This window comes from Nasonia vitripennis, chromosome 2 (assembly GCF_009193385.2).
Source record: "Nasonia vitripennis strain AsymCx chromosome 2, Nvit_psr_1.1, whole genome shotgun sequence".
Classification (NCBI taxonomy): Eukaryota; Metazoa; Arthropoda; class Insecta; order Hymenoptera; family Pteromalidae; genus Nasonia; species Nasonia vitripennis.
Window position 1 is genome coordinate 30,457,048 of NC_045758.1, and position 25,292 is coordinate 30,482,339.

At 44.6% G+C, this 25,292-nt stretch overlaps 2 protein-coding genes and 1 long non-coding RNA gene across 7 annotated transcripts in view; 1 reads left to right on the top strand and 2 right to left on the bottom strand.

The window, feature by feature from the left end:
* The window catches only part of LOC100122256 (glutamate receptor ionotropic, kainate 2), a 66,198-nt gene extending 65,478 nt beyond the window's left edge, over window positions 1-720 (top strand). For all 3 annotated transcript variants that reach the window (XM_016982044.3, XM_016982045.3, XM_031924472.1), the window contains one exon: window positions 117-720. In XM_016982044.3, the coding sequence (XP_016837533.1) occupies window positions 117-197 (81 nt within the window). In that variant the 3' untranslated portion in view covers window positions 198-720. The remainder of the gene's footprint in view (window positions 1-116) is intronic.
* LOC116416368 overlaps window positions 1-2,531 on the bottom strand; it is a 104,325-nt gene extending 101,794 nt beyond the window's left edge. The window contains exons 1-2 of the long non-coding RNA XR_004344639.1: window positions 2,103-2,531; window positions 1,723-1,846 (exon numbers count right to left, since the gene is read on the bottom strand). This is a non-coding gene — a long non-coding RNA (uncharacterized LOC116416368). The remainder of the gene's footprint in view (window positions 1-1,722; window positions 1,847-2,102) is intronic.
* A 589-nt stretch (window positions 2,532-3,120) lies between these two features.
* On the bottom strand, window positions 3,121-25,031 carry LOC100122271 (sestrin homolog). 3 transcript variants are annotated; one of them, XM_031924476.2, is made up of 6 exons: window positions 24,105-25,031; window positions 11,010-11,180; window positions 8,789-8,971; window positions 8,300-8,534; window positions 7,577-8,217; window positions 3,121-7,489 (listed from the first exon to the last, which is right to left on the bottom strand). In XM_031924476.2, exons 1-6 carry the CDS (start codon window positions 24,123-24,125, stop codon window positions 7,403-7,405), a joined length of 1,338 nt encoding a protein of 445 aa, XP_031780336.1. In that variant the 5' UTR covers window positions 24,126-25,031; the 3' UTR covers window positions 3,121-7,402. The 3 variants fall into 3 exon arrangements, with proteins under 3 accessions (XP_031780336.1, XP_032453215.1, XP_032453214.1); XM_032597324.1 differs by lacking the exon at window positions 24,105-25,031 and adding an exon at window positions 21,366-21,978; XM_032597323.1 differs by lacking the exon at window positions 24,105-25,031 and adding an exon at window positions 13,955-14,132.
* Window positions 25,032-25,292: the final 261 nt, after the last annotated feature.

Here is a 25,292-nt window from a genome sequence, read left to right on the forward strand (position 1 = left end):
TCGCTTTTTCAAATAACTCAGTTGCATTGTCTAAATTTAACAAGATAAACTCTCCACAAAGTGCGATCTATACCCGACGCTGGATTTCATACTAAAGAGTTCGTTCATTTTTCCAGAGAAGTAGTCTGAGACTGGATATGTCGCCTCACATTCACATGCATCATCACTCGCCTCAACAAGATTACGATGGAAACTGACTACGACCAAGGAAATAAAATAAATTTACAAGGATACGCTTTAAATTATTTTTACCGATAACGATGTGTTTATAGAACGCGACGAAACATCATTTGTACAACATGCACATTTCTTAGCAATAAGATAAAGAAAATAATTGTCTGATAAAGTTGTCGTGCGTCCTTCGTCGTGAATAACTTGTCTTTGTATAGAAGGCTGTTATGTCGACGCCTTACTTCTGCACATAAAGTACAGATTATTTATATCAGAGGACAAAAGTCTTTAGAAAGAGTAAAAATCATACCGCAACAGAGAGTAAGTTACGTTTTTTTTTATAACCCAAAAGAAAACTCACAATTGTACGGAAAGTTTCTGATGACTCTAAGAAACGACAATTGTTTTAATTGCTTTTGTAAATAAAGTTTGAAGAAAAACAAATGAAAAAGAGAAAAAGTAAAATGATAATAGGTGTAATTAAGTTGACAAAGTCGACAGGCTGGATTATAATGATGTGAATTGTCGTGAATAGCATTTCAAAGCCCTGATATCGTTGCTGACTTTATCAACTGAATTAAAAATTGTAATTAAGATATAATTGAAGGAATAGTAGATACGATGAGTGAAATTTCGATGTTTGATGTTACACATTCTACAAACGTGTAAAATGCCAATAGATAATAGAAATAAATGTCAAATGCGTATTATTAATTTTAACAGGTTAAGAGCTTTTGATGAGTTGCATTTAACTTTAAGTTACTCAATATAATATATTAGTCAAATTATAGTTTGTATAATTATGTTCAAGGAAACTCATTTCTGTAAGATGTCAAACTATTAGTTTTGCTCTCAACCTGTTAATACTTAACTTTATGTTCAGTTTTATAAGCTGATAAATATTAGATATATAAATAGATCATTATATAAAACATGTATATACAATGAAATAATCAGTATCCATAAATCATCCATAAAGAGCGTTTGTAAATACATAATAAAAATGCATATTGATTTACCTCACCTTCTATTCAACATCAATTATCTAAGATTATGTATAAAATAATATAAATTTGGTAACCTACTCCAGATTACGGTTGTATCAATTAAGTAATACCAAATTATTGGGATTGTATATGATTTGAATAGCAACTGTGGGTAAAGTAGGAAACGACAAACTGATGCAAATTCAAATTTAAAACTGGCGGGTACATTCACTTTAGTAAAATATCAAGACACAATTGTACACTTCAAATAGATTACTGCATATGTCTATACTTTCAAGTTTGCGATTACTTTGTATAAAGTGCAATACATTCAACCCTAAACATACAGCAAGTGCATTGCAATATTAAAACCAACGCATTTTAATTCATTAAGTGCATGTGATAAGAGTTGAAATTTCAAATTTGATTGGGGCTCGTCAAGTGGGTACAAATGTCAAAAGAGAAATTTATGTAGTTTCGACAAAAACTTGTGCTCTCAAAATTACACAATCAGTATTACAATGTGAATTGCATACACAAAATTGATATTCATAATTTTCTTTACCTTGGATATGACTATATTGGGTATTCAGATTATCTTCTCATGATTTTCCATGACATCGTGATGCCTTATCCTAGGTTCATTTTGCTCAGTTTGATCTCAAATGTCTAATGGTTTTTCTTCAAACCTGCTAAAAAGAGAGTTTTTGAGAATACCGCTTGATAATGTCAGGTCGAAGCAACAAAATCGAGGACATAATCATTGTAATCATAAAAGCAAGCAGCTTAGCTTCAACTTGGGGAACTCAATGGGGACGCCGAGAAGGCGCTTGGGACACAACGACCAAAGTATAAAACACAAGTAGCCAAAATTTGCTCTCGATATACCACAAAATTAATGTCATGAATTATTCTTTTGGTTAAATGTTAACGAGATTAGCTCACCTTAGCTGTAGCAATACTCGTCCTCTCATGGTTTTCCCAAAATGTCGCTGCGCGTCACACTTCACGGTTCGCGATTGGAAATTACTTGAGTACAAACGATAAATTCGTTATTATCGCGAAACTAAGCACAAAGTATAGCTACACAAAGAAAAAATACGAAAAAAGCTAAAACTAATGAGCCCCGGGGGGCAGTGCAAAAACGATCGAAAACGTCAACGGTCAATTCGACTCGGGCGCGACCTTCTACTCGTAACGTTTTCTCTCACCAAATCTCTACGAAAAAATATTGCTCAAACACGCACTGATTTTACTTTCTATGTATAGCAGACCCAACACTTAATAATACTGATATGAATAAACAAAGACCCGGGCCGACGGTCAAAATCCCGACGCGATAGGTGTGTTGTCCCTCCGCCGGCCGCCGAGAAAATGCGCGAGAGGAGGGCGGAAGGCGCCGAATTCCCTCCAAAATCGCTCGACCGGAAGTGCATAAAATTAAAAACTTCGAGAGGATTTATCTTTTTTAGTACTTTCATATACTTGAAAAATTGCAGAATAGTTGATTTAATCCAGAGATTTGAGTTTCAAGGTAAAGATCGCCGAGCACAGAATTTTCATCAAATTCGCTCGACCGGAAGTGCATGATTTTCGCAAACCGACGGTTACGACAAAGAAGGAATGACGTTTCGGTAAAATCTACACCTTTTTACTATACTTCTCTTGACTTAAAAAATATTGCATAATCAGTAATTAATCATAAGATTCAGGTTGATAAACATATTAAAATTTTGTGATTTTATTTAAAAATATAACGTATATTTTGCGGGAAATTCAAAAACTAAAAGTCGGTTTGCAGTATTACCAACGCTTTACTGTTTGATAGGCATAACTAGAATTTCTTTTGAACAAAAATTAATGTTCATTTATTTAAATTAATAAATATCATGAAATTTCAATAAATATTTAAACAAGTATAATTAAGTGGAAGGAAGGTGCCGAGGAAAATTAAATAACATGATTTTTTATATAACATCATTTATTAAGGGATAAAATAAATGACAAATAACATATCACTTATATATGAAACTATAACATTTCTTAGAGTGTTCATTATTCATTACGATATAAAAGAAATCACATCACATACAACCCTCCCCACATGGTGATAGTCACACTTCGCTCAAAGCGTCAGCGAAGAAAACTTAAAAAAATATTAAAAATATAAAAAAAAATAATACAAAATCACACTTATGTCACCTAATAGAGCGTGCTCCTTATATTGCAGAGATAAGCCTGCGCAATTGTTTTCCTTCGATCTATGATAAAATTAAGCTTTGGACCGCTCCGCTTAAAATTATTAAGAGACCGAGAGGATACAAAGATGTTACACAATCATAAAGAGCACGATGTTGTTGCTCAATAGGTGACAATATATACTTTACATAGATAAATATTTTTCTACAAAAAGAGAGAGGAAACAAGTCTTCAATCTCCAACGCTTCGAACCAGTACGATTACCAATCATATTTTTTTTTCTCGTCACGCTTTTCTTTCTTTCATCCATGATCCTCAGAAGGGTCAAGTCAAATCACTTGAATTATCACTCTTGATACGGTGGCTTGTACAATTAATATGCTTTGTGACTTTCGAAAGTGGAAACGACGCATCCGAACGTACAACGTTACTATACGCATCTTTTTGTAACATTTTATATCTTTTAGATCTAGTAAAAAAGTCGCAAGATCGAAGACGTTATCTGCACTTTCAGAGCTTTGACTATAGATCTCGAGACGTTAGGTCTCGATTCGATTTGTTTCGTCATCATTAATTCTTTTATAATTTCTCTCGGAACCACGTGCTCGGAAACATCGCTGTTCCTGTTACATAGGTTAGCGTTTTATTCTCATCTTGCAATATATTGCGTATATTTTCTATTTTTAAATAAAAACGCGAAGTGTGAAACGATAAAGCTATGCTGCTCGTGAGTCAGCAAACTAAACTCAACAGTTATGAACGATAAACTATTTCAATGTTACGCGGGATTCTTTGAATATCCTCCTATCTCTCCTCGTATATTCTCTTGACGCTTTTCTCAATAGCTACAATAAATTATCAGAATAGGATAATAATAAAAAAAAAAGACGGCGTGGATCAAACAAACCAAAGTTTACGAACGCATTTAAAATTCTTTGCGACAATCTTAATAAATATATAATTCCACAAACGCGGCTTCGCCGACATCGCAATGTTACAAGTGAACTGGATCGATATGCGAAAAAAGTATAAAATTGCGACTTAACTAATTACTAAATGGCCGTCGAAGTCTTGCCGGAGTAATCCTGCCGATGATTGTCGTTTCGACGAGATTACTGCGAAAAGCCTTTACAAAGTGTTGACGCTTCCTTCTCTTTCCTACTTTTCACATTCACGAAGATTACGCATTCAGACATTTACAGACGCCTCATCACGATCGAAAGTAAGGGTATATTAAGGTTTACTTCAACACAAAAATGTCGCCCGGCATCCCTCGACTTTCGCACTCTTTTTGAGATCGCTTAGCGGAGATTCGCGAACGCCTCTGACGTTTCGAACACTCGCGAAGATCGGGAGAAGCGTTCGCGAATCCCCGGCCACTTTTTAAACTTAAATAATAGATTTAGCCGACGAACTCTCCGTGGGCTGTTTGAAAACAGAGTTGCAATGAGGAACGGCCGCGCGAGACTAATTCTTAAATAAAGGGACAATCACGCTGATGGAAAGAGAAGGAACGACGACGATGACAAAATATATAAACGCATATATAGAGAGACTCGAGGTGAAGCCGGACGAGCTCTGGTCCGACTTCGTTTCGATTGCAGCATAGCGTCTTGCGAATTATTCTCTCTCTCTCTCTCTCTCTCTCTCTCTCTCTCTCTCTCTCTCTCTCTCTCTCTCTCTCTCTCTCTCTCTCTCTCTCTCTCTCTCTCTCTCTCTCTCTCTCTCTCTCTCTCTCTTCTTACAGAAATGACAATGGAGTTATACATCAATGAGTTAAACAGAAAAGTGGTTTCGTAAAAATAAGGCGCGTACAGTTGATAAGGCGGCGATTCAATAAAAATTGTTACGTCCAGAGTAACTTATATGTTTGAATTCTGTACAATTTTGGTTTAACACAGCATTTCTTTTCTAACGCGACAAAGCCATCATCCTCCCAACTTTTACAATCTCACCGACCTAGCTCGAATAACTCTGCTACTTCGAGTACTCTGCTCTTAGTCCTCGATATCGTTTGTTATGTACTAATTTAAACAAAGCGCTTTTATCTACAAAATTTTGAGATATTTTAGAATTTTGACATCCATGTACGTCTATACGAAACATGTCAGATGTTCGCTGATTATAAATAATGATCACAATGAATTTAGGTGTGTGTGTTGTCCTTTGTATTTGTCCTATGGACTCCGTTTGATATGTTAGTGCTAGTTAGAGGAGTCGTATGAATTGGCCAAAAATATTCTTTTAGCGTTTTGTATCTCTTTAAGAGGATTCCTTATATATTTGATGTTTGGTCGTTTTTACTATACTCATTTCAAAGGCTGTAGTTTTGAAATCGTTATAGCAGTATCGTTAAAATGAGATTATCTTACAGCTGACATTAACTGCGCCGAACCTATCGATGGACGCAAGACACTGAATTATGAGAGCCTCAAATCACACATCCAATCACTAGATTTACTCCACACATTCAAGTTAATACAAAGAGACAGCTCAGTCACCTTTTATCTGAATATCGTACCAAAATTATTTACAATTCTCTCGCGATGAAAAAGAATTCTTGTTTCTTGACTTTTCAAAAAATAATATTAGAATTTTAAATATTTTTAAGTTAAACTTATGCAATCACAGAATAATATAATTTAAATATAATTTACATAACGTAACTATGTCTCTTCGTATATTACAATACATAATATTTATTATTTACAAGTTATATATCTACTTATGTTTGTAATTATATAAATTTGATTTGATAAAACAGCCTCTTCTTCGTTACAACCACTTTTTTTTTAAATGTTGGTCATGTCGTACTTAATTGTCAAGTTTGAAAAACGTGTGCCAGAGGAGAAAATTTTGAAATCATAGTGTACAAAGTAAAATCGGATACGTAAAAGTATCTATTGATAAAAGTACGTTAAAAGTACGTTTAAGTATTAAGAGTAGAAAACAGAATAAAATTTTGAATTTTAGAATCTCTCTGATCCCTACTTCGTCAACTTGGTTTTCGTTACAGCTAAAATATTTTATAAGCTCGAGATTTTCGATATTTTAATGAATATTTTCAAAACTCAAGATTTTCTCATTGATATAATTTTGTTTGATATGAGGAACTGACGATGTTATTATCGTGTGTTTCGACTGCTAAATATTATTATCACCATTAAAAACGAAATTAATTTCGAACACGTTACGACGCGCAAATCCGACCTCGACATGACGAGCAATAAATTGCCACCCTTTTGTTCGCTTCCATCGTGATTCCAAAGATCCAAAGTATCACAAAACTTTATCTATAATCCTAAAGTCGCCTCGAGGCGACTCGTTCGACCATTTCGTTATATAAAGATCAGCTTTGATGTGAATTTGATTGTGATTCTGCCTATCAATTCTAAGTAACGAAGAAGTAATAGTTTTCACTTAAATAATTTATACGATTGTTAATTAATAATGTTTGTCTTTTTGCCAAGCGATAAAACTAATATACTCTTGGATGAGAATTAGATCTCGTTAAGATGTCAGTCGAACGATCCTTCTGCCCGAGAAGCGAATTGTTAAAACCGATTATATTTATCAAATCAATATTTACAAAATCGTTTAGACGAAAAGAACGCATCTCTTTCTCTCACACCACCTCACACTTTCTCTTGAGTAAGCGCGATTAAACGTGAATGGTTAGAAAATAAAAATAAAAAAATACAATCTATAACAACAAACTTCGATTGGACGTACGAAAATTGTCTACAAAACCTAATCGAAAAAATTCGCCTCTTTTTCTCTTTTCAAAGGTTTGCGTCTGCTTCAAGTGTAGCTTTCGAGGATAAAAACTTGCCTTTAAATCTCCTCGTCCGTCCTTGTCTCCAATATAATGTGTGTGTGTGTGTGTGTGTCTGATAAATTTAACGCTCGCGCCTCTGGCCGCAGGAGACGGCCAACGGTCTCGCGTTCTGCATACTAGCCTCTCTGCGACAGCCACGACCGGGCGTCGTCGGGCTCGTGAAAAAACCTCTCGCACTGCTGATGCTCTCCATCTGGTCGTCGGACAGTTAGGTCATATAACGCATGACGGCGCGTAAGGCGTACAGCAGCTCCGCCTGCATGCGAGCCTCCAGGATCATGAGATTGACGTGAACCTAGGGATGAGGAAAGGAAAATAATTAGCATACCCGAATCCGAGCAAAGGACATAGAATAGGCAGTAGAAAAGAGCTGAAAAAGTACCTTCTCGCTGTGCTTGAACTCCCTCATGACGCGGTCGTAATCCCTCTTGGTGACGCGCTCCGGATAGCAGACCGCGCTCTTGATGAAGGTCTTGAGGCTTCGCTCGAGCAGCTGATTGACCTCGTTGTAGTCGTAGTCGTCGTGCCTGATGCCGAACATGCACTGTATGTAGTTCCAGATGGCTCGCCTGAAGCGCGACGTGTCAACCTTGTTATGCGTGCCCATGGTGTAGTAGGTCAGGTTGTAGGCCGTCTTGAACTTGTCGTCGAGGAGGTTGCCCACGTCGTTGTAGAGCCTGTTGACGAGCGAGTAGCCGTGGTCGTCCCAGGAGTAGTCCTGCACGCGGAAGGTCGGTATGTCGTTGAGCTGCCCGCGCTTGGCGAAGTCCTGGTAGATGAAGGCCGGGTCCTCGATGAAGTGGCCGATGTCCGAGTCGAGGACGGAACTGCTGCGCTGCGGCGCCGCCGCCAGCTCGGCCGACTGCGTCTCCACGGTCTCGAAGCGTTTCGACAGCTCCTCCTGGGTGATCTGGTACGACTCGGACTTCTCCGACAGGCGCTTCATGCGCTCCATCAGAGTCTCCACGCCGACCTCCTGTTCGCCCACGATGCTCGGCGAGGACGGCGGTGAGGGCAATTTTTCTGCAGAACAGACGTTCGGTTAGTTTCTCCTCCCCAACGTTCTTATACTGTACTCGAATCTTCGATCGATATCGACGCTTACCATTTTTGCCGATGCCGTTGGGGATCTGTTTGGGACTGCTCGACAGCTTTAAAGGCTTGGGTATATTGCTGTTGGCCTGGATGTTCTCCTTGTAGTGGTGTCCCATGGAGTTGTCGAGCTCCTCGTTGATGCCGCAGGAGAAGACGAAGGACGAGAGCGAGTGGAAGTGCGCCAGGAGGACTATCGCGTGGACGACCTCCGCCAGCGACCAGCTGTCCTTTCCTTTCGTCAGTTTCTGAAAAAATAACGAATTTCAATTCCACGTTCACGCATACACGATCCGAACTCCGCGAGTACATTATATACTCTATTTTCCACGAACGCGCGCGCGCGAGCACCTTATCGCTCGCTGATAATTCTAATTTATACGCCGACGAGATAAAGCCGCTACTGCTCCAGATCGACGTTTAGAGCGAGCGCGACTGTCTTTGGAATTACCATGTGCAGTATGCATACTGTCGGAGCGTTAAAATTAACGTCGATGCTCACCTCTATGTGTGATTTGTTGAGCAGCCAGGGCCTGTGTGCGAGGATCTTGTTGATCTCGTAGAGATCCTGCAGCTTTCCGGGGATGGACCTGAGGCCTTTGAGCCAAGACTCGAGTCCGCCCTGGTGGAGGAACTCGGTTTTCTGGAGGTTTATCAGGTAGCTGCACTGGTGTCTGCCGGCGGCCTGAAAATTTCAGAAATAGTTATTATTCTGTCCCTCTCTCGATTCATCGAGTACACGTTCCGCAGTTTCAGCGAGACTCTTACAATCTTATCTCTCTCTCTCTCTCTCTCTCTCTCTCTCTCTCTCTCTCTCTCTCTCTCTCTCTCTCTCTCTCTCTCTCTCTCTCTCTCTCTCTCTCTCTCTCTCTCTCTCTCTCGACATGCGAGAGAGCGAACAATAAAATCACAAAAGTACACACGATAACCTCCTTCCGCGGTCCGACAAAAATCTCGGCCCGAGTTTCTCTCTCTCTCTCTCTCTCTCTCTTTCTCGTCGGAAAAGAGGCTGATAAGACGCGCGGGTTCTATATTATACTCGTCGCGCCATTTTCGCGTCTTTTACGTAATTCTAATGCAGCGAGAGAGCTGCTGACGCTGCACGTGTTTATACACGAATCGATTGTCTCCGCGCAGTGATAAGCGCCTCTTTTATCTCGCGAAAAATACGAGATGTCTCTTTCTTTACAAAATATCGAAGGAGAAAAAGGTTGCGCGGCAAGTAGAGGAGAAAAGCTATTGCGTAAGCGTTTATTTTTCGAGCTAAATATACCTGTGGTTCCATTAAAATCCAGAAGTAATATTTATAGACCAGTCGCACGCGCGATTCGACAAAATAAGACGGATACTGATGTTTACCGCTTCGCGCGAGAGGCAACCTGTTTTTCAGGTATATACATATAAAGCGAGGGTATTATCTTATCGTTTATATCTCGCGCTTGTGCGCTTGGGTGTATATAGCATCGACTTTTTCGTTCGATCGAATGTATTTTCGATCGATCAATTGTCATTTCTTTCTTTCTCCCTGCTTTTTTTGTTCTCTCTCTCTCTCTCTCTCTCTCTCTCCACCCGATAAGTTTTTCCCGCTCGGCTTTCCGAAAATCGCGTCAGTAAAAACGAGATAAAATTTACAACCGCGATAAGGACACGCGTTCCCCTCGTGTATACTCTCTCTCTCTCTCTCTCAATTTAATTTTTTTGTATTTTTCGATCTTACTCGCGAAAATCTTTGTGGGCCATCGACCGCGGCGATAAAGAGGCTTCTTGAAATATTCGAGCGAATGCAGTCGTATCAGACAATGCCAGCGTCTGGGAGAAGCTTCTCGGGCTGCTTTTCTTGTTGATCGCGAAGAGTATCGAAAAGTGCCTGTCCAGCGAAAGGCGGCAACTGCGCACACGAGAAGCCGGTCTCGGCGCGAAAATAAAGCAAACACGAATTTATCGGACGACAAGAGTAAGTATATAAGTATATAAGCACGAGAAAGAGCTCTCTGTGCGCTGTGTGTATCGCGAGAACGATAAGGACTCCAGGAAAAACGGCTCTCGGCTACTGCATTTGCGGACCGAAACGTTATTATGCGGGAGAGAGAGAGAGAGAGAGAGAGAGAGAGAGAGAGAGAGAGAGAGAGAGAGAGATTGTCGATTAGGAGGATTCGTGAAAAAAACAAGCTTTCTTCGATGGTCGTCCGCGGAAAAAACAATTTCTCAATTAACAGCCGACAATATAAAGCCTAATCTTATCTCCGGCGCTGCACGTATGTGTGTACGAAAAAAACACTTTCAATGGAGACAGAGAGAAAAAAAGCGTCTGGAACCCGTGACTCCTTTTACACACCGCGGACGCTTCCAAGGTCGCGCCTGGGGTATCATGACTTTCGGGAAAGCTCCTGGCGCGCGACTTATTAACGACCTCATCTAGCGCGCGCGGAAATTCGTAATACACTTTCGAGACGCTGCGTATGACGTAACGCAGGCACATCTTCTGTAGAGCACATCGAAGGCCGAGTTCATTAGCATCGCGACTCAATTTTTTTTTTCATTTCGTTTACCTACGTTCCGATCCTCTCTCTCTTGTGCAAGCCTTACGCGTTTATATTTATGCATAATATACGAGCAAAAATAAAAATAAACAACCGTCATATTCTCGCAGCGCGAGAGACACACGGCGAGAATCGAGGTTAATGACGATCGTCTCAACTGAACGTCGACCCGTCGACACTTACCATGATGGCGATGAGATGTCGGTAGTCGTAGGGCAGAGGTCCGTCCCCGCGAAGGATGAAGTTCTGCGTCCGAAGGAAGTGTTCCAGATAAGTCGGGTGTGAGGACATCACCCGGGACACGTGGTCCAGTCGGTTGTTCTGCAGGAACGCGTCCATCAGCAGCATGTGTGTCTGTAAGCAGAAAACGAATAGGAGATACCCTTTAGTACAACGAGTTCTGCTGAGAGATGACCAAAATGAGAGCCGATCGCGGTTTATTATAACGCGCGTGGCCTTATCGCTGCATGACATTTCAGAGCAAACGCACACGAGATGGCTGGGACTGATTGCGCGCGAGCTGTGTGTATCAAGGATTATTCAATGGCTTTGCTATTTTCGCGTCGGATTACAATGGATCCTCCTCGTAGAGTCGAATCACTTTGGATCCCGTATAAGATCGTGTGTATAGCAGCGAGGCTATATCGGCTTCCTCCTTAAATGGATTGACACATACATAACACACACACACACACACAGAGGCCGGGCAGAGCCTCACCTTCGAACCGAGACAGCGACTAATAGACTGAGGCTCGCGCAATCAGGTGTTTATATTGCATCAGCGCCGTTCTCGCGCGGCTCGGAAACTATGCTATTCTATGTGTACCGAAAGACACAGACGTAATAAAATTGATCGGACGCATACGCGAAATAACGTAAAACGTTTAGCTTCCGATGCATAATAGGGGGGAAAGTGCGGGTGCAAAGTTTCTCGTCGTAGTCGTCGTGTGCATAACGTGGATGTATACACCTATAGATACACGCAGATTATTCCATCGGAGACTGGCGGATCTGCATAAAAAGTGAGCCGTAACTTGTTTGGCAACGGTAGCGACGCCAGCAGCAGCAGCACGTGTTTGCTCGCGCACACACGCACACACATAGCGAGAGAAGTGGAAAAGCCGCTGGCCTTTTAAACCTCTTTTTCCTCTTTTTATTTTTCTCTCAATCTCCCTGTGTCTTTGTGCCTATGTATTTCCCTTTATAAGAGAGAAGCTTTTCTCTTTTCGTTTACGAAAACACACATACACGCAGATAGAGTATAAAGGATCGACTAATTAAATTATTAATCGATTCCAGAGGCAGCAGCTGCGCAGACTGCTACTGTCATGAATAATTAATGAAGCCGAAGCCTCCACTAACCGTTACGAAAACATCCGAAGAAAAGCCCGCGCCGAAAAGCGTAAGACAGTAGCACACACACGCGCGCGCGCGTACAGCTAGGGTCAAGCGCACTCGACTTAATATTCATCCGGCGAGTCGAAGCTTTCGAAAGAGTATAGCTATTGCGGCGATAACCGCGCGAACAATCGCATATCCATACATATAATACACGCACCTGTCCTTCGCTCTGTGCAACGAACTCTTTCTCTCTCTCTCTCTCTCTCTCTCTCTCTCTCTCTCTCTCTCTCTCTCTCTCTCTCTCTCTCTCTTGTATGAACGTTCACACATGCAAACGAGCGAGGCTATGCGTATATGTACACACGCTTATCGATATACCCAGCTGATAAGACATCACTCACTGCAGCGATTAGACTCGGATCGAGACAGGCTGTCTGCTCAGGCGTTTCCGCAACCCTTTGTGCTCTCTGTACTACAACACGCGTTTTTCTAATTCGTTTCTCGGGTCTACACACATCGTATGTGACTCATCGACGCCCTGTTTTTGTCGAGTTTTTTTCCGACGCGCGATAGCGCACAGCGTTTATCTATATAGCCACTGCATACGCTTATACACGCACATACTCGCGTTCAGCTATATATGTGTGTATAATAATAACACAGCGCCACGGATTTTATGCATCCGCGTGAGCCGCCTCACGTGCGCGCGATTACCGCGGCTATACTCGATTCACTAAAAAGAGGACACATCAGAAGGATGCGCGAGAGAAGAAGCGCACGTGAGGATGAGAAAAGAGTCTGTCCGTCGTCGTGCTGTATCTGCGGCTCCGATCGGAAAACCTATGTACCTGAATTCGTCGCTCTCGATGTGTATCGCCGCATGTATAAGAGAGAGAGAGAGAGAGAGAGAGAGAGAGAGAGAGAGAGAGAGAGAGAGAGAGAGAGAGAGAGAGAGTTTCCTCGTCTTGCACAAGAGCGGCCGCGAGTAGTGACGCAAGGAGAATATTGCATTATATCGATCGCGCGCGTATATGGAGTATAGATCGTAAACAAGCGTAAGTTTGTGTATCGGAAAACTAAATTTCTCTCTATAACCACAGCGCACAGATTAATCGAGACTATTTTTCAGAGCTCGAAAAAGCAACCTTTCCTCCGGTCGAGCGTGAAAAACGAGAGCGCGCGCACCTGTGTGTGAAACGAGCGCGTATTTACCTATGCGTCCCTTTTCAAGACAGGTAGCTTTGTGCGCGCGCGAATAAGCGTTGCCCTGCCTCTGAAAGGAGAAGAAGCTATAGCGCACTAGACTCGGCTACGATTTTCCCAAGGCATCGCGGGTGAAAAGATTCTTTTTTCCCTGCGCGCGCGCGCGCGTGTGTGTGTGTGTGTGGAGGAACTGAAAGCGTCGGGAGAAAAATCGACCTTCAAAAGCCGGACAGCTCCTCTCGGTCACAGGTATACACACACACAAGGTCTTTCTTCGGGGAGAAGAAAAAAAATGGTACGGGGGATTAGGCTCGGCGAGGAATATCGCGGTGTAATTGTGCTATTGAGCGACGGAGCTTAGAGATGTTCTTCGGGCAGGAAAAATCGTTAGTTTGACACTCCCGAGTGTAGTCCAACTCGTCCGCCAACTTTTAACGAGAGTTGGAAAGCAGGGATAATACACCGTGTGTATCTACACAGAAACAAAAGTCTCGAGAGCAGGAGTGGCATCTCGTTGGCTGGCGCAACACACAGAGAGTCAGGGCGTCGGATAAACAGGCCCATAAATTTTAATGGAGGCTTACATTTTTAATCTCATCAAGCCTCCGAGATACGCTCGCACATAAGAGCGAGGCGTGCCAAAACGACGAGTAGCAGCTTCGTGATCGACGAGACAAGCTCCGCTGCTGCTGCTGCTGCTTATTGCTGCTCTTCTTCCTCCTCTGCTTCTCTCCTCTCGCGCGAGATATGACGATAAAATAAAGGAGCTGCAGGAAAATTCATAAACACACACGCGTACAGTGTAACGTGCTTTATATCCGTTATAAAATTAGCTGTCGTTGCGCGAGGATCGAAAAGTGCATACCTCAGCGCAGCAGCAGCAGCAGCGCGTGTGTGTCTCGGCAAAAAAGGAGGCAGCACGTTGGCGCGAACGCGACACAATCGCGTCGTGCAGTTACGATTGATGATTCTCCTCTCCTGTATACTTCTTTTTTCGAGAGAGAGAGAGAGAGAGAGAGAGAGGGAGAGAGAGAGAGAGAGAGAGAGAGAGATAGAGAGAGAGAGGAGTCATGGGAAAAACTTTTTTTTCCTCCGACCCTCGCAACCCTTCCCCCGTACGTAATCGCGTTGTTTACTACGCTGCGCCCCTGCTAGAACAAAAGCCGTCGAGCCCTGTATTATACATAATACGCGCGAGTGAAGAAAAAAACACGATGCAGCGAGAGAGAGAGAGAGAGCGCCTTGGAATCAAAGGTCTGAAAATAAATGTTGCGTCACGCGCGAGCGAGCAGAGCCGAGCGACCTCGATTCTTATAGGTACTTATTGGTTTCAACAATGCTATTGTTCGCTCCTTTTTTCCAACTTACACACACACACACACATGCTCGTAATTTTTTCTTACCACTGCTGTGCGTGTGTGTGTATTATAATAGTGGATATAACCGCCGAAAAAGGAGATCGACGACGACTTGTTTTTCTCTCGCGCGCATCAGCGAAAAGGTGGGTAAAAAATATTTGGATAGTTGAGCAAACAGCACACGATTCACGGCTGTTTTTCTAAGATTCCGCAGGTTGTAGTGCAGAAAGGCTCGTCTTATCGGCGGTGAAAACACCAGGCGTTCACACGCATTAGTAGTCCATTTAAAATTACGGTGACTCGGAGGGGCGTGCGCGGAGCCGACTAATTTTCGAACCATACCACGACGCATTAGCAATTACAAGTAGACAGCTGATTTCTCTATCCGCAGTCGAAGAGAGAATACAAAGGGCACTCGTACCGCGCCATTTTTAAAAGGACGCTCGCCGGTGCGCGTTTCCGGCCGGGAGGGAAGAAGAAGAGAGGGAATACAGCTCGCTCGCGAGCAGCCGAAAAATTTAAATGGCTCCTGGAAATCCCACGACCGAACAGATGTTCGAAGAGAGAGAGAGAGAGAGAGAGAGAGAGAGAGAGAGAGAGAGAGAGAGAGAGAGAGAGAGAGAGAGAGAGAGAGAGTCGTAAAACTCTTGCGTCGGCTTGCGACTTTCCAGGGGTTCCGAGGATTAGGAGCGGAAGAGGAAAAAAAAATTCCTTTCTAAAGTCATACCGTAACAGCGCAAGGAAATATAACTTATCTAAAATTTTGTAAATTTAATTGTTCATAGTAAATGCAAATAATAGTGTTACTTTTGTATTATTAAAAAATTAAAAGTCAACAAAATTTGAACGGAAAAAATCGGATTAAAATAGTTTTACATCATGTAATAAATATAAGGTATGATTGATATTCAATATTATAGGAGAAAAATAAGTGCAAAATACATGCCTTAATTTTTATTTTAAGTAAATTGAAATAATGTTCTTGCATATAAAAAATAACAAAATTTTAATCATGCTTTTACTAATTTTTACTTGTTCATAAATTTAGGAAAATAAGTCTATATTGTTTGATAATGATAAAGTGTTACATAATGAATATTAAAAATAATTTAATGAAACTATGATGTAGAGCAATTTTGATCCGATTTTTTCCATTCAAAATTTGTTGACATTCATTTTTTAGCAATATACAACTTCCGTTATTAATTTTATTCATTGTGCATTTTATTGAATTTATCAAATTTTGGATAGGTGCATTTTTTTCTAGTGTGAAAAGCCCGGACCCCCGAGAGGCTACACTCGTCATAATTTTCAGCCATAAGTCGACACCTTTTTTTCTAATAGGACTACTTTGAGTCCGCTAAACTTTGAGTGGTGGGGTCGAAAAGGAACTGAGGGAGAGAAAGGCTTTCTCTCTCGCACTTACATCTTCCTATTAGAAAAAAAGTGCCCTATGTTCACTTTCCTGGCGCTGTTACGGTATACAGCACACGGCGCAGCTCCTTCCCTTCGCTCGACGTAGGAATTTTTTTCGGCTTTATAGACGCAAGGGAGAGTTGGCAAAGTGCGAGACCGGCTATAATATGGCACGAGGTAAACACGTCTGACGTTCGCGCACTAACCCAACCCGAGCGAGTTACGGGCGCTTGTTGTTTTCGCTCGTTGCAGCGCTTTCGGCGGAAAAGTGCGTGTGTGTAAGTGTATATCGCGCAGTCGCGCATACAGCGTAAATATTTACTCCGAATCATCCGATCATTATACTTGACAAGCGCGCGATGGAGAGTCGAGTACTACCGAAATCTCGATAAGCCTCGAGGCTGCAGCTGACTCTTGATTTATTCGCTCCTCGGTCCCTTAGTACTTACGCCGCGACGAGAGAGAGAGAGCCAAGCCTATAATTCCCTACACACACACACACACACACACATACACGCGTTATGAGCGACGGGGCGATTTATGGCGTTTCCGCGTTTGCTCATCCGTGAAGACAATGCCCGGCCTGCGCAGAAATCTGATTCGAGGGCTTCCGCTCTCTGCGTGTATTAAACGGCGATGCTGGACTAAAGGAGAGAAAAAAAAAGATATTCGAGGCTACCAAGTGATTTACGAGAGATTATTGATTCGGAATGCGCTGAAAAATACACTCTCGGCGGCTCTCATAACGAGGCGTAAACAGAGGCGGAGAGAAAGATAAGCTCTCTCGATTGTTCCAAGATTTTTAACTAAAAATACGAGGCGTCGCGCGAGGTATAATAAATATTTAAAATCGCTCACTGTTTTCTCGAGTATCGCGCGCGAATCCCGATAAACAAGCGTCGCGAGCGAAGTCCATATCGAAGGGAAGTGCAGATGGCAATAACCGAAATAACTTGCACAAAGAAGCAGAGGCTCGAAAATAGGCTCCTCATCGCTCCGCGTATCTATCAAAACAGAATCTTCTTACAAGAGTGAGAAAGAGAGAAAGAGGGACGCATATATACACACACACGCAGGCACATCAGGTTTGGTTATTTTAATAATCCGGGACCTAACGGTACACTTATACACGATGATAAAGCAAGGGACAGCGACCAGAATAAACGGCTCTCTCTCTCCGAGGTCGTATAACTTTTTCGAAAGAGCCAGCGCAAGCGGGAGGGGGAAAAAGAAACGCACGTGGAAAACAAGCGGCTCTATATTACATCGCGTTAATTAGCCCCGTATAGCAGCAGCGGCAGCAAAAATGTGTTATCGTGAGCTTTCTTCCTCCTCCTTCGCTCGATCTCTCTCTCTCTCTCTCTCTCTCTCTCTCTCTCTCTCTCTCTCTCTCTCTCTCGGTGTATATAGCGTCGCGGTTGCTCAACGCCTCTCGGTGTGTATTATCCACATAATGCGACTTTTATGCCCGGCCAGTTTCGTGCTTGGACAAACAAGTTGTGAGAGAGGAGAAGAAGAAGAAGGAGAAAAAAGAAAGAAACGATCTTTATACCGCACTTATTCCCTCTCTCGTCCAGCCGCGTGTAATAAAACGTGAAAAACAAGGCGAGCATAGAGACTCGCTTAGAGCTCTTCCCAAGAAGAGGCTTATCTTCTCGCGTCTACGTACGTATACACACACGCGCGTCAGCGAAGCATCGCAGTGGGTGTGTGTGATACTCTCTCGCTTAATATATAGCACAAGGTTTCGCAGATTGTATAATCAGCCGGTGCACGTTTCTCTCGTCGTCGTCAACGGCTGAAATTCAGTTCCGTCAGCTCATCCTCTCGTCGCTTAGTCGAAAACAGTGTAATCTAACCGCGTGCGTTTCTACATCGTCGAATTCTCGAGATTTTACTCGAAAACTCGCAGCATCTTCTTTTTAAATTACACGTTTTACAGGCACTCTCGTCGGCTGTAAATTACACCGGGCGAAAACAGGCTCTCTTATCCTCCGAATGACAAAATCGAGCTCTCTCGAACTTTCAAAAGCAGCAGCGGAGCTGAGCCCCGTCTTTTCAATTAGCCTCGATAAGCCCTCTCTCAAGAGAAAAAAAGCCTCAGAGAGCGTGACACGTAGCAGCATCTGCCGTCTTTTACAATCCGACGAGAGAGACTCTCCTTCGATTCGCGCCTGCGCACACATACACACGCATACACGCACGTGTCGGCCTCTCTCCTCGACGGAACCGAAAAACGAGTCTCGCTCTTTTACGAGCGCGCTGCGGGGGCGTCCGCCGCCGCGCGAACGGCTGTTTTCAATCAGCCGCGCGTACAGCCGATATATTCGAAAAAAGAATGTAATTACGGAAGTGGAGCACGGACCAAATATTCAGGCATGGCGTACGCTGACACCCCAAAGGAAACACACACACACACACACTACGAATATAACTCATCATCGCGGCTCTCTGGTGGACGACGAGAAAAAACGCACGTGCGAGCGTTGCCCGGGTGTAAATATAACCGCGAAAAATTAATCAATCCGACGCCGGAGATCACGCGATGCGCAAACACACAGCGGAGATTCGGTTTGTTTGCCGTAGAGTATAGAGCCGACGACTCGGAAGTAGGTATAACGCGCAGCCTTCGGGAGAAGAAAGGGAGAGAGAAAAATAGAGTAGGGACTCCCACTGTGCGCTGCTGCAGCTTCCCCGTCGAGAATTTCGCCGCAACGTTAATCAGACATTATTATTGAGAGAGGTAGGTAGGGGGATGTCGACTGGGGTCGATTGATTTTCAGCGAGTCGTGAATAAGCCAAGGATTTATGTATAGCCTATGGGAAAGTGAGATGTATCGCGCAACGAGCGGAGATTTGTATCTGTGTGGAAGCGCGTGATTTTCTTATTTAGCGCTCTCCTCCCCTGCCTCGAATTCGCCGTAAAGCATATAAAGTGTAACTCGTGGAAAAGAGAGCAGAGGCGCGGACGAAAAAAAGGGCTGCGTGTGTGTATGTAGAAACGGAGCCCATCACTACAAATAGTCGCGGATGACGAAGTGAAGAGATGGCGGCGGCGAGAAGAAGAAGAAGAAGAGGAGCGGACGAATAAAATAGAAAAATAGATAGGCTATGTTTAGTCGGTAATCGAGCGTATACACGCCGCTACGCCGAAAATTTATCGCCGCCTGGCTTTGGGAAACAACAACAGGGGTAGAGAAAGAAAAAGAGACTACACCGTACTTTACAGCGCGTAACGCGCCTTGTTTAACGAGCTCCGCTTCCTTCTTTTCTCTCTCTCTCTCTCTCTCTCTCTCTCTCTCTCTCTCTCTCTCGTTTTATAGGTGCGCTGCTTATCGGGGGACGAGCCTTACTTCTATCAATTCCCATTGAAGCTACAGCAACGTTTATTGGCCTTAATTCGAGCGCGCGCGTCTCTCCTCGCTTATTACAGACACACGTCTGTGTATACTATCTCTGCACCCAGGTGCACATCAACAGCATAGAGATAAAGTGCTCGAGCATGTACTCAGCCGAAAAAAAGCCCTTGGACGACCTTGGCCGCGATAAAGAATCAGCTGGGCCGCCGTTTTTACTACCGTGCCGGATAATGGACTACCGTGCTGCTGCTGCTCTTCGGGGGCTAATGGAATCGTGCGGCTATAGCGCGGGCAGATAAGAGCATCGAATTCCGAAAAAAAAATTCCTCTGCTTTTTGGCGCGCAAGCTTGACCATCAGCGAGTGTTATGCGGGCGGCGATGTCTATCGGGTCGATAAGAAAGCAGCGCACGCGTCAAGGTCGGCCGCGTGTGCGCAGATCGCGTCCTATCGATTTTATTTTCGGGGGAAAAGTGCGATGACTCCCTTTTTCTTTCGAGCGCCGGAGAAAGAAACTCGTTTTCGTCTCAAGGCTGAAAAATATATTGGATTTTCGTGTTTCCGTGAGCGCCGAAGGCTGCGCGGCGTTGGGTTTTCGGGGGAATTATTGTGCGGCGGTATCAGAACGCAGGTGCGTGTGCGCGTAGGTTTAGGAGAAAGCGAGATAAAACTTTCACTGAATGAGCGACGAATAATTCAGAGTCGAGGATTTTCGTCGTCGCGTTTTCGCTCGAGAGACGAGTCGGTGTTTTATCACACGAGAGAGTGAGAGAGCCTTGTAAGAAGACGATTCTATTTAATCAGTCTGACCAAACAGAAAAATCACTCTATTGACACGATGATTAACAGCGCTTTGTGCGCCGGATTATATGCGCGCCGAAAGTTCAAACACACATCGCCCGTCTTATCCACACACGCGCACAAATATATACAAATATAGAACAGGTAGAAATTGTACACGCGCGTGTCCTATTTTTACAACGTACGTATCTCTTTTTTCCAAATCGAATTTTTTCGGCAACGAAAAAACTGTATAAGGGCGAGAAGAGGCTTCAAAAACATGCGTGTACAAAATGTCTCTCTCTCTCTCTCTCTCAAGGAACGAACAAAGAGAGAGGGAGATCTCCCCCCCCCCCTTCCCGGGCACACTCGACTCGAGTTCGATGCTCTTTCTTATCAGGCCGACGGCGGCGATTGGTCGGCGCAGCGGTCGGCGCTGCGCGATACTGACGTCACTCTATCGATTAGCCCCGCGACCACGTGACCGCTGCACGAGTCAACTCTGTACTTACACGTATACATGTATATGCGGTTTTTCCGACCCGAACAGCAAAATCCGCACACACACAGACACGCACGTGTATAAAATTGCCGTCGCCCCCGCGCAACCTTCCGAGTGTCCGGCGTATACATTATATCACGATCTTCTCCTCCCTTCGGCCGTCCTCACGTTCGACTTTAAATCTTTATCCAAAGGGAGCGAGAAATGACTCTTCGGAGCCTATTTCCTTATGCTCCGTTATATGTATACGTTATACGCTCTCTCTTTCTCTCTCTCTCGCACAGTCGTCGTCCAGATGCAAGTCACGTCTGGCGTATTTAAGTGGAGCGACTGCTACTGCCGAGATAGACTTTTATCGGTGTACGCGCTGCTGCGAGGCTTCTCTCTCGCTCGTTTCCTTACGCCTGCGATTATTGTACAAAGAAACTTTTTATAATACACCGAGCGACTATTTACAGAGACGCACGAACTCCCCCCCCCCCGTCGTTAATTTCGACAATAAAACGAGAACGCGCCCGAACTTTTCCACTCCGTTCATTTTCTCGCGCTTCTCGAAGGAGCAGCCGAAAATTATACACTACCTTGTCTATCGAGAGATGCCAGAACCGGTCCCGTAACTCCGCCGTAAACAATGACTTTCTAATCGACACTCTTATCACACCCTCTCCTCCTCTGCGTACTCCTGACCCAGTTGCAGGTCACTCATCGCGTTGATGCACTCACACAAACTCGCGCGAGAGTGCTCACCCCCGAAACTATTATACACACACGAGCTTCCGTAACCGGACACTTTTTGTATACACCAGGCACTTACATCATATGTGTCCCTCTCGAGAGAGAAGCAGAATAGAAGAAGAAGAAGAAGAAGAACCTATAGAGAGTCGTCATGCTCCGCGCTCCTCCTCCGTGACCGCGCGTAAACAACATTGGAAACGAGAGAGCCGCGAGGGTATACGTGTGTGTGTACAGCTATAGGTATATGCGTGAAACCGGTTTGCGCGTTCGGAAAACAATTTTACGATCTTGAGCGCGAACGAGCGGAGGAGAGAATAACACGTATAGCTGTGTGTGTATAGGTGTGCTTCGTGTCCCACCTTTCTCCGGTTATACGCGGCTAGTATCATCTGGCTACGATCTGAGATTCGAGCACCCTTTTCGTCAACATCTCCTCTCCCGAGCCTAGTGTCTTCCCCCCCCCCCTTCCTCTTTTTAATCGACCTATCCCGAGCACGGGGGCCCGTCCGAGCGTGTTATATACCTGCGCGTACGAAATTTTCCACTCGCCGAGACCAAAACAGGCAGCTATTACGGATTCGAGAATAATAAGCGTCAGTAGGTCATCGATCAGCGATCGATTTTATTTTCGTGATCAACACTACACTGGTATATATTATGATACAAGAGAACAACGGAGTGTATTTCTGCGGTAATTAGACAAATTTATGAGCCGTCCGTATGAGTCACACGCAGTCGGCTCGTTTAACTTGTTGAAAATCCGATTTAAACATTCGAAAGCCTGGCGTGTATACGCTTATGGCGACGGGGGCCATTTGAATAATTTATACGCGCGAGTCATTGAAGAAGTATAGCTATTTAGCGAGCGACGTCGCGGTCTAATTTTACGCGAAATTGCACGACGGAGCTAAAAATCCCGCTGATAAGCTTCCGAGAAGCCCACGGCATCAGCTTTCCGAATCTCCATATCAATGCTCGGGCACCGACGAGATGCTCCGAAAATCGTCGACTTTACCAACCGAGTTCTCGGGGTGTACTTATACCTGCAGTACAAGATGATGCAAGTGACGCCGGCCGGCCGGCAGCAGGGCCGTAATCAATACAGCCTAGGGTGCGAAGGAGAGCCTCGAAAAAACGGAGAATCTCAGCGGCGCGATTCCCTCCGCATCGATTTTCGTTGAAAATAAACGCATCGAGCTTAAAAAGCCTGCCCATCAGCCGCTGGCGCGTAAAGAGTCGCGAAGCGACGGGTCAATTCGAATGTGTCTAACGAAGCGAGAAGCAGCTTCTCACCTCCTCCCATCGGGAATTTCGACAAACAAGCCGATATGCAGTCTCGTGCCTTATCACAGCCGGCCGAGAAAGACAATGCGCGCGAGAGAGACAATGAGTCAGGCGCATCACATATAGAAAACTCGCTCCTATTTTCGCTCTCTCTCTCTCTCTCTCTCTCTCTCTCTCTCGAGAGAGAGAGAGAGAGAGAGAGTTACGCAACGCGGATTAAGATATGCTAATCGGCTCCTCTCTGACATTGAAAGTCGCGCTGCTTTTCATTTTTTCTCCACCTCGTCTTCGATACGCGAAAAGCAACATAACATTATTAAAATACAATGTGTGAATCCGGGGAACGTGATATGCTAATGCTCCGGGAACATCTGCATATTCATGCACGCGGACTCGAGAGTGAGAATTGGTCACACTCCAAAACTGTATTTTCCGATGCGTCTCTGCTACATTACGACTTTGTCGCAACGAGCGTCTGACGATTTTTTTGAGAAAGAAAAAAAGCGAGGAACACTCCCGACTATTAAATTTTCACAACCTCTCTCAGCTACGAGTATACTGTGTACAGCTATTCAGAGGGACTAGAGAAAAAATCCCGACGGCAGCTCGGACTGCACGCACCCGTTGAAGAAAAGAGAGAGAGAGAGAGAGAGAGAGAGAGAGAGAGAGAGAGAGAGAGAGGGAGAGAGAAAAAGAGGAGGCGGACCCCTCCGGCCGTAAACCCGAAGGCCCCGAAACTCTCCCGGCTCCATTGGCTTCCGCTATAGGTATACTTATACAGCGCAAGTAACGAGTCTCGGCCTGTCCACTCCGAGGAAAAATTCAAGGGGGAGGAATCACTCAAGGACGGGTATAAGGAGCTGCGAGGAGGGAACCGGCTTGAGATGATGCGCGGCCGGAGGGAGAAGAGAGAAAAGCAGGCAGATTGTTGCATCAGAAAACGAGCTCGAAACGAGGCTGCTGTACAATGTCGTCTGCGGCGGCGGCGATTTTTACCATTTCGAGGGTGCAGGCTGACGCAAATCGCGGATTCTTTTGCTATGCAACGTATCAACCTTCGATTCTTCCTTTCGGAGCATCGACGCGTTGACGCGATTCGCGCAGCGGTTCTTTGTCATGTATTTAAGGTTAGAATCGACGCATCAGCTGACTGAGTTTCGTCAGACTGGTAGTACAGCCCGAACAAAAGACTCGACCTTTGTCGCGATTGCGGCGCTCGATAATTCGCCTCCGAAACTCTCAACGCGATGATGATGATGAGAGAAAATAGTGGTAATGTGATAAAGAGATAAGAGACTCACGTCATTGCAGATTTGACCCATACTGGCGTTTACAGCACGAAAAGCGATCGTGCCCGCCTCAGGGCAAATCTCCAGCTCGTTTGCCACAGGAATCTTGAAGCTTTTCCCTCGTCGACTCTGTGTGAACCCCTAGTGCTCGTCGATGCGCCGCTGTATCCGTGTGTCAATCGCTGCTGCTCCCGGCGAAGCTTCGAGAACACTGAGTAGCGGTTGTAGCGGTCGAGGTTGTGCAAGCTCCGCTCGAAAGCTTGGACGTCCGTAAGTTATCACTTTTGTAGAGGATCAGCGAGAAACTTGCAGTCATAATCCAGAGATGATCATCGGGACGTGCGCGTGTACTTGTGCGTGATCACAGACGATAAGCGCGCGAGATAGAGAAGAATAAAGCCGAGGTTATACGGAGCTTCTCTTCTCGTCACGGAATATATATTTAGCGTATCTACAACGTATCTATTCACGAGCCGTAGATGTATATAGAAGCAACGAGTATCAAAAGTTTCAACGTAGAAAAGCTATAGTCGCGGCGGACGACTCTTGGCCTCTTTTGTGTCACGACGATCTATACTGTATAATATACTTATGTATGTATTGCACCGGCACTTTCGCGGATATATATACAAAGTTACGTGTGTGTATATACGATCTATCACACTTGGCGAAAAACGAGTGCGTCGCGCTGGCACTCCTATCTCGGATGATGGCTGAGGATCCAAGTCTCTTTCTCGTCGCTGCGCTCTCTCGTGACTTGAGCGCGCGAGTGCCGGTTGCTAACTGACGGCTGATGCGAGCTGTGCTCGAGCGAGTCTGCTGCTCCGCCGCCGCCGCTGCCGTGTGGAAAGCTGTTCGACGCTGGCGGAGTGGGGGCAAGCGTATCACGAGCGCAGGCGCAGGCCCGGTCCGTCGCCGAGTCGAGTGTGTGCACTGTGCAGACTGCAGACTGCAGAGCCGGCCGGTCGATAGGCGCGTAGGTGGCGCTCCCGTCGCCCCGGGACAGTCGTCCGCTTTCACCTCGAAACGAGAGTTTTTTTTGGATTCGACGAAATTTTTTTGATTTTCAGACAGAGGCATCGGGAGCCGTTAGGTAGTCGATATAATGGAAGGTTTCGGGAGATTTGAGTAGAGCGGAGGGTTTCCAGAGGGAAACTCCGTCCGAGCGAACAAAGACGAGTTCGAGCGCGGGGCCCGGCT

What these genes read in the sequence shown, in the direction of transcription:
- LOC100122271 (XM_031924476.2), bottom strand. Translation starts at nt 24,125, where the DNA reads ATGGGTCAAATCTGCAATGAC. An exon ending in TGGGTCAAATCTGCAATGAC is followed by an intron (nt 11,181 to 24,104) that starts GTGAGTCTCTTA and finishes TTCTGCTTACAG; the next exon opens with ACACACATGCTGCTGATGGA. An exon ending in TCAACAAATCACACATAGAG is followed by an intron (nt 8,535 to 8,788) that starts GTGAGCATCGAC and finishes TTATTTTTTCAG; the next exon opens with AAACTGACGAAAGGAAAGGA.